Source organism: Phaseolus vulgaris, chromosome 9 (assembly GCF_051622355.1).
Source record: "Phaseolus vulgaris cultivar YP4 chromosome 9, ASM5162235v1, whole genome shotgun sequence".
Classification (NCBI taxonomy): domain Eukaryota; kingdom Viridiplantae; phylum Streptophyta; class Magnoliopsida; order Fabales; family Fabaceae; genus Phaseolus; species Phaseolus vulgaris.
The window spans coordinates 21,743,043-21,758,028 of NC_143506.1; the positions used below are offsets into that span (position 1 = coordinate 21,743,043).

The following is a 14,986-nucleotide window of genomic DNA, read 5'->3' on the forward strand; positions in this document are numbered from 1 at the left end:
TATATATATATAAATTATGTCCATTTAATAATTTTATTTCAATATTTTTTAAATATACCAGGCTTTGAATTTTTTTGAAATTACTTCTCTAATATATAAGATGGATATTGTAAATTATATAAACTGAAAAAGTTAGTTTAAATTGATGTAAAACCAGTTTCTAAATCTAATATGAAATTTGATCTTATATAACAAAAAGTTGTCATTTTTCGATTTATTTCAGTTTAAAATTTTGATATAGTATATTATTTTCAGAATTGTATCACCTACACTTTATAAAAAAAAAAAGGCTTTATGCGTACAGGAATTTTGACATGCTGCACAAGTACACTTATGTAGACAAAAAAAATAGAAGCTTTTACTCTGTTAAAGAAAGAAAGTGATTTTATTCATAAAAAAAAGAAGTTAAAGCAACAAATAAAGAGAGTGATAGCTTTATGCTAAAGTCTTAAACCAAAAAAATCTCTATGTCTAAAGTGGGGAGAAAAAAGAGAGTAAAGAGTTCGTTAGAATTGTTCAAACTGAAAACCAACACAAAAAAAGAGAATTGTGAGCAAAACCAACTATGTTTTGAATTCTTAAAATTCTGAAATGTTTTTTTTACTTGCAAGGTAAAAGAAATAAAATAAAAAATATTTTGTTTTGAAAATTTTGATAAAGTAAAACATTGACGAGATTATAACATCACGTTGAAGAAAAGACACACGTCGAAAAATTAATATATCATATCACAATTTTTTACCACTTTGTTAATGTCATTTGACTTTGTTTTGAAATTTAAAATATTAAAATATTTTTTTTCAATTCGAAGAAAAAATAAGATTTATTCCATATTTCAGGAATAAAACATAAAAATATTTTCTGTTTTCTATTATACGAAAATTTTAGTTATTTATGAGTAACAGACTTATCTTGTGTACTGTTACTCAGAAGAATGGATAATCTTAATAACATTAGGAGAAAAAAAAGTGATGGGAGTGTGGGTTCATTAACTAACTGACCGTGACCCGTGTCTTCCGGTCAGAACTGAAGTTGACGGTGTTGGATATCAGACTCAGATCCACATACTCAAACCGGCACCGCCGGTTCACCAACTAATCTGAAAAAAAAAATAAAAAAATCCTAAGAATATAAAAGAATAGAATTTGCATTTATTTTGATGTTTGTTGTGTTCTTGTGTCCCCTCACACCACCACCTTCCGCTTCCAACCATGGCTTCCTCCCTCGGCGAGAACCTCAACCTTCTCTCTACTCAACAGGTTCAGTTTCTCTCTCTGTTTCTCTATTTTCCTATTTATTTTCATATTTGACGAATGCTTCTGAATTTTGATTCGGTGACTCATCCAGCAAGAGTTGGTGAAGATGCTGTTGGAGAACGGGCAAGACCACCTGTTTCGAGATTGGCCTCCTCCCGGCGTCGACGACGACCACAAGAAAGCGTTCTTGGACCAGGTTTTTTTTCTTCCTTCAATTCAATTGAATAGATCTGCTACTTCCTTCGTTCATTCTCTCCCTAAACGACGCTGCGTTTTCATTAGCTGACTCTGCTCGATTCGAGTTACCCTGGCGGTTTAGAATCATACATCAAAAACGCCAAACGGCTCTTGGCTGATTCTAAGGCTGGCAACAACCCTTACGATGGCTTCACTCCTTCCGTAAGTCTTAACAAACCTGGTTTTTATATGCTTCTTGTTTTCAACATTGCACTTATAAAGTGTACTACATTCTACTGTAATAACGTTCGAATTCTCGGTTTAACCGTGGAAAAATGCGTGACACTGTTTGGTGGTGATTTTGAAGGTTCCAACGGGTGAGACTTTGACTTTTGGTGATGAGAATTACATCAACTTTGAGGAAACAGGTGTGCATGAAGCTCGCAAAGCTGCGTTTGTTCTTGTTGCTGGTGGTCTTGGTGAGCGTTTAGGATACAGTGGGATTAAGGTATGCCTTGTCGCCCTGTGTCATCGTTGTTTTTGTTGCTATGCTATTGTGTGTAATGCGGATGTAAACACTGATTAGAGGAGCGATTATTCTAGTGATTTTTATTTTACCTCGATGATAGAGTAATCTTCTTTACCCTCCTCCCAAAGCAGAGTATTGTAATGTGGTAGATGCATATATGTATTTAAGAAAGTTTGAGTTTACATAAAAGAGAAAGTAGCTTTTTTTATTTAGATTAATTCCTGATTCGTAAATCTTAATCGTAGCCGTTGCCTCTTGCAGGTTGCTCTTCCTGCAGAAACCACTACTGGAACTTGTTTCATACAACATTACATTGAATCTATATTGGCTCTTCAAGATGCCAGCTCACAAGGTAGTATCAGCTGCTTATGTGGTAAAGCAAAAAGAAAAATTGATGGTGCATGTAACTATTTAATTCAGACAATCAATAGCTTATTTAAATTATACACAATTCAGATGACCCAGAGTCCATTTGTATTGACGGAAAATAACTTTTGCGCATAAAATTTTAGAACATGACTTGATTTTTGAAAATTTCCCTGTAGAAAACAGCTTCCTCCTAGAAAACATTTTCTGGTAATTTTTTCTTAGAACATAGTTTCTGCTGTTGCAATATGTCGTCAATTACTTAAGATTTTCCTTTAAATCCGCCTCTCATACAAAAAATAGTCCAGTCTCTTGTGGTTATTAATGTTAACTATCATATTTCAAAATCCTTTGGAGTAATGTGTGTAGTCTTCAATTTTTAGGTGAATCCCAAACACAGATTCCTCTTGCTATTATGACATCTGATGACACTCATGGACGTACTTTAGAGTTATTAGAATCAAATTCTTATTTTGGTATGCAACCCACACAAGTGACACTTTTAAAGCAGGTATGTCTTTTGATGTCTGTTTGGATAAACTCTTCATTTTGTTCCTTGCATAAAAATTGTTTACAATTAATCCCTATCATGTTTTAAAGTTATAAGGGTATCAGAATTTTTTTTCCTTTTGGGACCAAATTGAAAAACAAAAAAAATGGTGTGAAGTACAGGTGCTAAATCCAATATTATTATAACTTTGACAAACCTCAGGGATCAATTTGTAAAGGTTTTTTTCATGTTGGAACTAAAACAAATAGATTTTTCATTTAGGAACTAAATTGAAAAAATAATGTTTGATGTTTTTTTAATTAATTCTTAACCTTGTAATTCAGGAAAAAGTTGCATGCTTAGAAGATAATGATGCCAGGCTTGCATTGGAACAACAAAACAAGTACAGAATTCAGGTAGTGATATGCAGGGTTCCAGTATTATTGTGACTGGGAAGTTTATTTAGCAAAAAGTAATGAATGAAATGTATTCTGTTAACCTCAGTTAAATTCTCAAACTAAGTGCAATCTATTGACCATTTCTCTTTGCGTAGACAAAACCTCATGGGCATGGTGATGTGCATTCACTTCTTTATTCAAGTGGGATTCTGAACGTATGGTATGACTTCAACAGTCCATTTATCTTTTAGGGTCAGCTTGGGTGTCGCAAATTTCATATTTTCTATGCTGTACATTTGAAAAAAATTCAATACATGTTTCTAAATAATTTAAAGAATACTCTGAATATATTTGAGCACACCCAAAGAACTATTAAGTAAATCTATAAATATTGATTTTCAATTCTGTAAATTGATGGGATTGTATTCTGGAAATCCAAGAAATTAGAAGCGCAAAGGGTATACTTCTAACATAGACTTATATATTTATAATTTTATATAATGATTTTCATTTGTTAGGTATGATGCTGGGTTAAAATGGGTTCTATTTTTTCAAGATACAAATGGGCTTCTGTTCAAGGTTAGTTATTTTCACATTTCGTACTTTCTGAATTTAGATTCAGACGCACTTGGTTTGTCTATCAATATATTTTAAATATTCCTTGCCTCATGATTTGAGGATACAGGCAATTCCAGCAGCACTGGGTGTCAGTGCTTCCAAACAGTACAATGTTAACTCTCTTGCAGTACCTCGGAAAGCAAAAGAAGCTATTGGTGGAATCACCAGACTCACTCACTCTGATGGTAAGCTAATTGTTTCATCCCTCATAGACAAAGAAAGCAATGCTGATTCTGGACTTAATGTTATTAATTTGGGTGTGAATAATAGGATTGCTTTTTGTGCATGTCACAGCGGGATATAACTTCTCTCTTACCTGTAAAGTAATTAGAAACTGTAAATTTAATGAATATATTATTATTTATCATAATTAATAATAGTTTGTGGAAGAATGATAGTTTGTGGAAGAGAGATAGTTTATATGATTGAACTTGATATTGATGTAGGGTTGGTCATGTGAACCGCTTGCATTTTTCTGTGACTGGTAAAAAAGTTGTAAATAATACTGTGCATTATTAGGAAATCTTGTCTTTAACCGACTGTTATACAAAGATGATAATTGAATATGAGTATAGTATCTGCTTTGATAACTCATAGGTATTCATAATGCTGAAACAGATTGATACTGATCTTCCATGTGTTCACTTGAACTGATACACTTCACATTGTCGAATGGTAAATTTGTGAAAATTAAATGTTAACAGTTTTTTCATCCCTCTCATTCTCTCCATATCTCAGCGCCACTCATTTTTCTTTCTCACAAGGATTGAAAATGCTACCAAATTTAATTCAATGGTTACTGGGAGAGATCCTTTCCTTTGAGAAAAACAAAATATTTGAAGTGAGTTCAGAGTTTGAAATCCAGAACAATTGTCTGCAGCTAAAGTAATATGTTGCCACGTATTTTTACAATTTAACGAGACTTTTAAAGTAGTATTTCTTATACTTTTGGATGCTTTATAGTTTTATTCAAATATATATTAATATTATATAAAAAATGTATCTCTATCTTGACTTCATTACGTCAGTGTCCTGAATTTGTATTTTTACATTTATTGATGATTAATTTGAATGCATTATTAGGGAGGTCTATGGTGATAAATGTGGAGTACAATCAGCTAGATCCTCTTCTAAGAGCAAGTGGATACCCTGAAGGTGATGTGAATTGTGAGACTGGCTACTCCCCATTTCCTGGAAATATTAACCAAGTAACCTCTTTTTCGTACTTCAACTTTCTCCCCCCACCCCAACTCCTCACTCTCATGGAATTTGCCTTTTCGATTATCTGTTGTTGGGATGGTTATTATGCTTATCTGCATTGCTCTTAAACACCACATGGCTGTGATAACCATGGCTTAGTTATAATTGTATCATTCTAATTATGTCCTTATTTAGCTGAACTATGCCATGATTGCATAGTAACAATATCTTATTCTAACAGTTGATTTTAGAGCTTGGTCCTTACATTGAAGAGCTCTCAAAAACAGGAGGTGCCATACAGGAGTTCGTTAACCCAAAGTAATTGTTCTTTCTCATACTATACTTTTTATTTGGGAAAATTCTAAAAACCTTCCCGTAATTTGACCATGTGTGCTTTGGTCTTGTTGCATTCATAATGTTTAAAATGTGCGTAAACTTATTTAGTTGTTCACTTCAATTCTTTCACAACTATTAATAAAAGGGATGGAAAAGTGCATGTGTCAACTATCTGCTTATTTTAGGATCTATTTAAACAGTTGTGGTGGAATTGGAGCAAAAGTGCACAACTCAATAAGTTTGATTTGAGGATCATTTTGCTCATTTTGAAAGTAATGTGACAAAGTGCACGTGTCAATATACCTTTTTTGTTGTAACACTTTGTTTCAGGATGCTTCAATCTTTGTGACCAGTTTACAAAAAACATGCTCTGGTTTAATTTTCTGCCCTCTATACATTTAAAAAAAAAGGTTTTACATCGTTACCTATATAAACAAAACATACGTGTATTGAGTTTTCTTACGATCAATCAAAATACACATACCTTGTTTCTCTGCACCCTTCTCTCTGTTTCTCTTCTCACGCACTATCTGTTCTAGTCTAGATGATCGGAAACCCCCCTTTAAGGTTCCCCTTCCTTGGTTAGTGTTCTTCAGTGACTCGCACGAGTAGCCCTAGATCTTTTTTCTATCAAAAAGTTTATTCAGATGACTAGTTGTGTGATCAGGGTGTACCTTTATTACTTCTCACTGGTAGTTCATTATTAGCTGAATTCACCAGCCTCCTAAAGTTCATTTAGTTTATTGATATTGATGTGGACATAATTATAAATAAGTAACATCAATTTTAGTCATATTGTAGTTCTGTAAAGCACTGTTACACCTTAAGGAACTTATGGGACATGTCTTCTTACTGTTATATTGTCAATGTTACATCATCATGCTATATTTTCTTACTGCAGATATAAAGATGCCAGCAAAACTTCATTTAAGTCCTCAACTCGACTTGAATGTATGATGCAAGACTATCCAAAAACATTGCCCCCATCTGCCAGGGTTGGGTTCACGGTAAATTATCTGTTCGAGATCAGTGTATAAATCTTAGCAAATCATTGCTTATCGAGCTTGGCTGTCCCATCCTTGGACTTAACCTATTAGGCTACAGATGGAGTCCGTCCATGCTACTTTGTTATGGATGTTTGGTTGTTATCTAACCTGTCCTATGTAATCTTGTAGGTGATGGAAACATGGTTTGCTTATGCACCGGTGAAGAATAATGCTGAGGATGCTGCTAAGGTACAACATAAATTGTAATACACTAATTTTGCATGGAGAAAGAAAGTTGATAAAAAGAGACATAGAGGAAAAATGCGTTTTGAGCCCTTGATTCCCTATTGAAGTGTATGCAATTCTTAATTGGAGTAGACTGGAAAGGTCTAACCATAAGTTTGTATGCATTTAAAAAATTTGGATTTGAAATGCTATCTTGATGGTAGAGATTTTGAATAATGTTATCTTAATTCGCCAAAAGTTTTAAAAGAGAGAGAATATTTGTTATTTATTTTGCTAATTTTACTGAAGGTGCCGAAAGGAAATCCATACCATAGTGCAACCTCTGGAGAAATGGCAATCTATCGTGCAAATAGCATTATTCTCAAAAAGGTAATGTAGTGCTTTTACCCTCAAGTCTTGAATGCCATGACGCGTTGGTTTATTTTGTTATTAGAAATGTCTTGATTTTTTTATTATTTTATTGCAATTATAGGCACTAGTTTTGAAAATATCGGCTTGTTATTTTAGGTAATTTTAAGGTATTTGTGATAGAATTGAATTCCTTTTAGAACTCTATATGAACTATATAGGAGAGTTCTATAAGATTGTTTTGTTGCCAATGAAGCTCTCACATGGCTATAATAGGGGGCCTGCTATATACAGTTATTTTTGCTTCGAATGTTATTCCAACTCCGAGGATCTAACTTGTCTCCAGGTTGATTTTAGAATTCCTATGTCTGTATATCTATAAGGTCTCGTCTTGCCTCATTAGTGCTTTTGTCTAACCCTGAGATGCCAATTGTTAGAACTACAGCCTACATCAGACAACTGAGTAGCTAACCCCGCATTTTTCTCCTGCCAGGCCGGTGTCCAAGTAGCAGAGCCAGTTTTGCAGGTTTTCAATGGCCAAGAGGTTGAAGTTTGGCCTCGCGTCACGTGGAAACCCAAATGGGGTCTAACTTTTTCTCGGATTAAGAGCAAAGTCAGTGGAAATTGCTCCATTTCCCTAAGGTCTACACTGGCCATCAAGGGTCAAAATATTTTTATTGAAAATCTGTCCTTAGATGGGGCTCTCATCATTGATGCTGTGGATGATGCAGAGGTATGGCAATACAATTTATCAATAAATTTATTTTTTTCTTTCCTGAGTTGCATGTTAATAGCTTGAGAGGACCAGTTACCATTTGATGTATGACAGACATTACTAGAGTGTGCACCTCCTCATTCACCTCACTATTATCTACTATACTTCTAATTATCCATACCAGATATGCTTTTTCTCATGGGTGCCAGTGCCAGGTTGGAAGATAACTTTTGTTGAATAGTCAAAAACATTTTAGCCATAGTTGATAACACAGATGTAGAATGGGGTGTACTAAGAAGATAATTCAAAAGATAATTACAGGAGATATAGTTTCAATTTTCAACAGTATAACATAGATTGAGATCTCAAATTACATAGCAATCCATGAAACTAGTTGAGTCTAGCTTTTCTTAATTATTACCCAACTAAATAATCCTGTTCTCGCAATTTAAATGAAAGACATTCTTAAAAAAAATGAATCTCCTGAACACTAAATTCCCAACTTAAAATTTCGTACTCCAATAATTGCACATAATCTAGTGTTTCCCATTCTTAGTTTTATTATTATACTCCACCACTGATGCACATGTTACTGTATGTTGAATATTTTAAACTGAGGCTGGAATTTATTTTAAAAAATTAGGTAAACGTGAGTGGTTCTGTTCAAAACAATGGTTGGATCCTTGAAACTGTAGACTATAAAGATACGACGGAGCCTGAGGTATTGAGAATCAGGGGTTTTAAATTTAACAAAGCCGAGCAGCTGGAAACGAAATACTCTGAGCCCGGCAAATTTCACTTGAAGGCTTGAACATGCATGCTCTGGCAAAGATGTTTTAGCTTTCATTCTACATCATTCATTATTATTTGTATGTCCTTCCTCCACTCTTTGGTTCTTCTGTCATATGAAGTTTTGCATAATTTCTCTCTTATCTCCTAGCCTTTGGTGTACTATTTTGTTCATAAGTTTTGTCCCCACTTTGATTAGAGAAACTATTTTTTACATTCCTGGTTCAATGTGTAAAGAATCTGAGTTCATTTTTATTGTTTTGTTGCATCCTATGGGCAAAAATTTGTAAGGATATTTAATACTCAATTTCATTTTTATCTCTACTCTATCTTAAATCCCAAAATATATAATTGTTTTGAAATGTAACGCATCTGCTACTTCCCCCGAGAGCAAGCTAGTCTGCGCACGCTGACATTTTTTCCAAAAAAGCTTATTCTCACTCTTTTATTACTTTTACCTCTTTTTCTTCCATCTTATTAAACTTTTATTCTGCTACTATGTATTTTATTAAATGTATATGTCTTTATGGTTGAACTTTAAATATAATTGGAGATATTGCTACTTTATACAAGTTTTTTTTCCTTCTTTCTATATTCCTAATATAATCAAAATAGATTATTTTTTAAGTATATAATTTTTTTCTTGACAAATGTTATCATTATTTACACCTATTTGGCAGTTTAGTTTTTTTTTTTTAAGGAAATAGCTTTTTTAATAAGTAAACTAATAAAGATTATAGGTTTGTTTGTTACAGTTTTACTCAACAAAAAATATTTTGAAGAAGTACTTTAATATTTTGTTTTAGTTTTCAAAAATAGTCAAAGCCAAACATAATTTCGATTCCAATTAAAGTCATAAGCTATTTCGAAAAGCTTATCACATCTGTTACTTTTAAAAAATTGTTTTTTATTTTATTTTAAATAAACATGAAATAGCTTCTATTTTTTATAAAAAATCACTAGAAAATAATGATTACATAATTTATATTAGAATTACTTTTTAAAATATGTGACAAACTAATCCTATAATTCTATCTTCGTATTTTCATTTAATGTAGACGTAGAATTGGCTATAACGAATAGTTTCATTTCTTTTTATTAATTTTACTTTAAAAATATTCATTTATGTAATACAAACAATATAAATTATCTTAAAAATATTCTTTCAATTTAAAAAATATTGCAACGTCCAATAGTATAATCATAGCGATTTCCCAACATACAGTACAACTATTTTTCATTATAATACAGTATAACAATGATATTGTTTAGATTATGATATGTTAAAAGAGAATTTGGAAGGAAATATTATTGAAGTGTGTGAATTTTTTAAATATTATAAAATATAACTTTAATTATTTACTTTTGTTTTTAAAAATATTTGAATAATAAAATATAATATATTTTTGTGTAGATTTAAGTTAATTAAAAATTTGTAAATTATTTTTCATGGTTGAATAATTATTTTTAAAAAATACGAGTTATTTAATCTTGTAAAAACTAGAGATGGATAAAAAATTTAGTTTTTTAATCCACTTTTACATTGCTCTAATCTATTAAAAAATTATTTATTTAAATTTTTTTTGTCTAATCTATATTTTATTATATTTTCATATCAGAATTTTATTTTATTTATATAGATTTTAAAAATTGGATAATATAGATTTTCAATCCAAATTTTTAGAAATAGTCTCTCCTGCTTTTACTAAACTATTTTTTTATAGTTGCTCTCATTTGCGGTTCCTTTTTCTCTCTCCTGCACCTCTACTTTTTAGAATTTTATTTGCTCTCACACACGTGAAAAAGCAATTAAGTTTTATACATTTTTTTATAATTTTTTTATAATTTTATTTGTCCCAATATTTTATATATTATTGATATAATATTTTCAAAGTTTAATTAAAGTATTATAGGTAAGTGTATTTTAATGTTAAGAATTTATATATTATGTTATCTTTAATTTTTTTGATATTATTAAATTATAATTTTATTATATTTTCTTAATATTTACATAATATTTAACTTTTTAACATATTATTATATTAATATTATATTAATTTTTTTTAGAAAACATTAATTTTAATTTAAAAAACAATTATTTTTTTATAAAAATATGGATTTTGATTTAAAATCTAATCCAAATATTTGAATTTGGATTATAATAAATTTGATCCAAATATTTGGATTGGATTAACCAAAATCCAATCCATAACCACTCTTACTCGAAACATAGAAAGGGTTTAGGGTTTATAATTTGTTATAAAAATTATATTATTTAGGCATATACATATTTAAATCTGAGAGATAGTATCATTAGAATCAATTATTACATTTGAGGTATTATTCGTTTTTTAGGCCGGTAGTCTATTATGCTTTTATTCTTAAAAGACAATTTGTTGGTATGGTAGACATTTTCTGGTAAGAGTAGGATAAAGTACAATATAAGGCTTGGATCAATCATGAAGTGATTCATATTTATTAATTTTTTATATACAAATTTATTGTTAGATTTAAAATAATTTTAAAATTAATAATTTATTTATTTATTTGTATATTTAGTTGTTTGTAACTAAAATATTATTTTTGGAACTTTGAAAAAATACAGATTATGTAAATTTATCAGGAAATAATTGTGTTTGCATTAAAATTAAAATTTTGATACTTATAATTGTAAAAAAAAATGAAAAATTATCAATATATGTAAAAATTAAAATTTGTTAGATAGATATAAATAATTTAAATATTCATAGATTTATGAAATATAATTAAAAAATAATTTTATATTAAATTTAAATAGTATTATTAATTGTATAATACTAATAAAAATCAATATTTACACTATATTTTACACATATTACTGTAAAAAATAATCATTTTATAAAAAAAATATAAAAAAATAAAAACACAAATCCAATAACCCTAAACCCTAAACCGACATATATCACGAGAATAATTAATTATGTCTAATTTATAACTACTACATAATTATGTCTTCAAAACTAATAGATAATTAATGATGTTTCATTTATATCATACTACTTCGTTGAACCATACTCTATGAGCTGTTGCGCATGCCTCTGTTGTTGGGATTGTTGAATAGCAGGAGTTGACATTGTGGAGAACCTTTGGCTATATCAAGAGAACTTTGGGGAGTTCATCCTGGTGTGGTGAGCACGACAGGTAGGGTCAAGCAAGAGTTTGACACTTAACAATGTGAAATCACTATACTAGCATTAGGTAGTGAGCTTTGTGTTGCCGGGTTCAGAAAATGGCTTTCGGGTCCAGCTTTATGTTTTATTTACGTTGCTGTTAAGATTATGTATTGTGTGGATGCATAAGTTTTGTTAAATATGTTAACAGGGTTTTACAAGATGATGTAATAGGTTAAGTTTTTTTTTTTCTAACCTATTAGTGAGTTTCTATAAGGATTGGAACGTCTCTAAAATTTTCCTTTAATTTAATTTATTTAATTCTTTATAAAAAAATACTTAATTAATTATGGATAATTGATTATGTCTAATATATAACATACTACATAATCGATTATTTCATAATTAATTATGCATTCAAAACCATTGGTTACTCTCAATTATGTATGCAAATAACCAATTATTGCTTTAAAAAAAATAGAGTTTAGTGAATACAATTGATGTAAAATAATTTGTGTCTACCCAACTTTACTTTAGCTTCTCCACTATAGAGAGAAGGAGAAAAATACTTATTCACTCACTTTTTCGTCTTTTCACTCACCCTCATACACACTAGTACAAACATTTATCATCCTTGCGTTTCCATGCTCGTGAACAATACATGGCATGAAAAACACACAGCGTAAAGGTAGTGGATCTAATTCCACCTAAGACCTATAGGAGCAACTTTTATTTTATTATATTCAATTTAACATTTTAAATAAAATGGCAGACTATTTTATTTAGACTTGTAGGAATAAATGTTATAGAATTATGATAGGATAATATAAGGCAAAACACGATATAAAGTTCAAATAAAAATATGATAAGATAAGATTAAATATTATAAAAATGACACTATAATAGTAAGGACAAAAATAAATGACAGTGACAAAAAAATTTAACAATGGTGAAGTAATGATGGTTATACACAAAAATTTCAAACAAGTCTATTAACAACTCTTTCATCTTAAATTTGAATCTTTCCAATAAAATCAAAATTTACTACAAACAAAATGATATTAAAAATTAAGAATTTTCTATTTATTACAAGTAAATAAGTAACAAAGTATTGATACGCTATTGATAATATAATAAATATATAAATATAATATTGATGAAATAATAAATAAAATATCTAAATAATTTTTATACAAGAATAATTATACACAAAAATAAATAATTAAAAAAATAATAATTATATAGATGACCGAGAAAGCTATGTAGGTTATAGTTAACCAACTGAAATATTTAACTCACCTCACATTTTTTACTGTGATCTAATCTACATTAATTTTCATTATCATACCTAGTAGTTATTATAGCAATCAAGGTGTGGTTGTAATTGCCATATGCATAATGGAAGAAATTATTTTATTAAGTTATATTATGAACACTAATTGAGGTGATATAAGTCAAACAACTAAAATATCAACTCATTTATCTTTTTATTTTTTTATCTAATTGATTAAAATTTTAAATTAAGCTTTTATTTGAATTAGAGAGTGAAAAAGAAAAAAAAACTAAACTACAAAATGAGATCGCTTACGTTAAAAAAAGAGTAAAATATTTATAAGTTATTTATTTAATTGATGTATAGTAGAAAAAATTACAAATCAATATATTTAGAATATGATCAAAGTTCTTGTATGAAAAATGGTATTTGATTAAATGTTAAAAAAGTATTTAAAAGTATATTGTCCGCTTGGTTAAACCGTCTAATGAGTCGGGTAATTACTAATAAAATAGTAATTATTTATTTAATCACTACAAGAAAATCATGAAATAAATTAGAAACAATCTTATAAACTAAAAAAAATTGTTTTTAAATTAATTTTTATTATTGTTAAATAGTTTATAAATTGATATATAATTAGTTACCAAAGTTTTAACTACCAATTATTTAGATTCTAAATTTGGTAACAAAAACCTTGGTAGCTAATTAAATATCAATTTAGAAATCATTTAAACTAATTTAGAAACCAAAAAAATTTTAGTTTACTGTAGTAACTAATTATTTTTGTCTCTAAAATTGATTTATATTTTATGATTTGCTTGTAGTGAATATTGTAAGTGTATGTATAAAATAATTTAATGCAAAAGTAATTTTAATTATAATTAAGGTAAATTTTAAATTAAAATAAAAATTCATAAAATAAAATTTTAAACATATAACAGATATTGTATATTAATAAAAATTAAAATAAGTTATTTGATAAAGCACCAAAAATTAAATTTATTTATTAGTTTAATGATTTATTTTATTATAATAAAAGCTTATACATTAATTATATTTAATTACATTAAAAAATGATAGATTATGTATTATGTATTATTATAGAATCCATTACCATGTTTATTATGTCTTTTTACATAATTGATTAGATGTCTTAACACTCGTCGGCAGTATAAATCTTTATTTATTTATTTTTAAATAATTATATTTTTTTTTTCTTCTTTTGGTCTTATCCTTCCCTTTCTTGGAAGCAGACGTAAAACCTTAAATTAATTTACTTTGAAACAAAATATATTTTCCCTTGATTTTGTTTGTGTGGCATTTGTGTTTGTTCTCTTAGTATTTTGTCTCTATCTGCCATAACAAGCCTATTATGGGAATTAACAAGTCTTCATAAACCCTAAAACCACCCTTGACTTCACCTCCTCCTTACTAAAACATGACATGGTACGCGTTCTCAACGCGCATAGCTTTCTTGTTTTTTAAGTCGCTAAAGAAAAATAATATACGTAAGTCGTTGTGAAATAATTATATCTTTGATTGACGTGGAATTTGCAAATTGGCTATTAAAATATATAAGTGTTATTCTATTACATGCTTTAATGCATTATTTTATCTTGTTTTATTACATTTTCTAATGAATTATATTGATCATGGTAACCAATTAGTTATAGTTTATACCCCTATAATGGGGATAGTACCAAAGATTTCACCAAAATGCTTTCGATTTTTGTATATTGACTTCCCCCAGAAAAACCAGCTCAACTAATATTTTACTTTAGCTTATATGGATTTAATAAAGAAAAAATAATTTCATATCAATAATTTGACAGATATATAGGGAAAATTTAACATAATAAATCCCAAAAATATTCCAGCAAAAGTATTATGGGTTGACGTAATCGTAAACACTCTGTACTTACATTTAGAATGATAATTATATTAGTTCAATTATTCATAAAGTTTAAAATTTAGATTATAAAAGAAAAAGACTAACTTTAAGTAAAAATATAAAGAAAAAAAGAGATATTTAAACCAAAGTGAAAGAGGTTTGAGAGAAAAGAGTAGGAAAGTTTGGGAGAAATTGGGTTGGCGAAGACCATTCCCC

At 29.0% G+C, this 14,986-nt stretch overlaps 1 protein-coding gene across 1 annotated transcript; it reads left to right on the plus strand.

The window, feature by feature from the left end:
- The first annotated feature begins 940 nt into the window (after positions 1-940).
- On the plus strand, positions 941-8,783 carry USP (UDP-sugar pyrophosphorylase). Its single transcript, XM_068624475.1, has 17 exons — positions 941-1,259; positions 1,348-1,452; positions 1,539-1,655; positions 1,801-1,941; positions 2,224-2,314; positions 2,712-2,839; positions 3,163-3,234; positions 3,372-3,436; positions 3,735-3,795; positions 3,902-4,019; positions 4,918-5,042; positions 5,276-5,352; positions 6,272-6,377; positions 6,546-6,605; positions 6,891-6,971; positions 7,444-7,683; positions 8,309-8,783. Exons 1-17 carry the CDS (start codon positions 1,212-1,214, stop codon positions 8,474-8,476), a joined length of 1,803 nt encoding a protein of 600 aa, XP_068480576.1. The 5' UTR covers positions 941-1,211; the 3' UTR covers positions 8,477-8,783.
- The last annotated feature ends 6,203 nt before the right edge of the window (positions 8,784-14,986 follow it).

Excerpts from the sequence above, each read along its gene's own strand:
- USP (XM_068624475.1), top strand. The coding sequence starts at position 1,212 with ATGGCTTCCTCCCTCGGCGAGAACCTCAACCTTCTCTCTACTCAACAG. Across the intron at positions 1,942-2,223 it reads TAGGATACAGTGGGATTAAG|GTTGCTCTTCCTGCAGAAAC; the intron begins GTATGCCTTGTC and ends TGCCTCTTGCAG. Across the intron at positions 6,972-7,443 it reads ATAGCATTATTCTCAAAAAG|GCCGGTGTCCAAGTAGCAGA; the intron begins GTAATGTAGTGC and ends TTCTCCTGCCAG.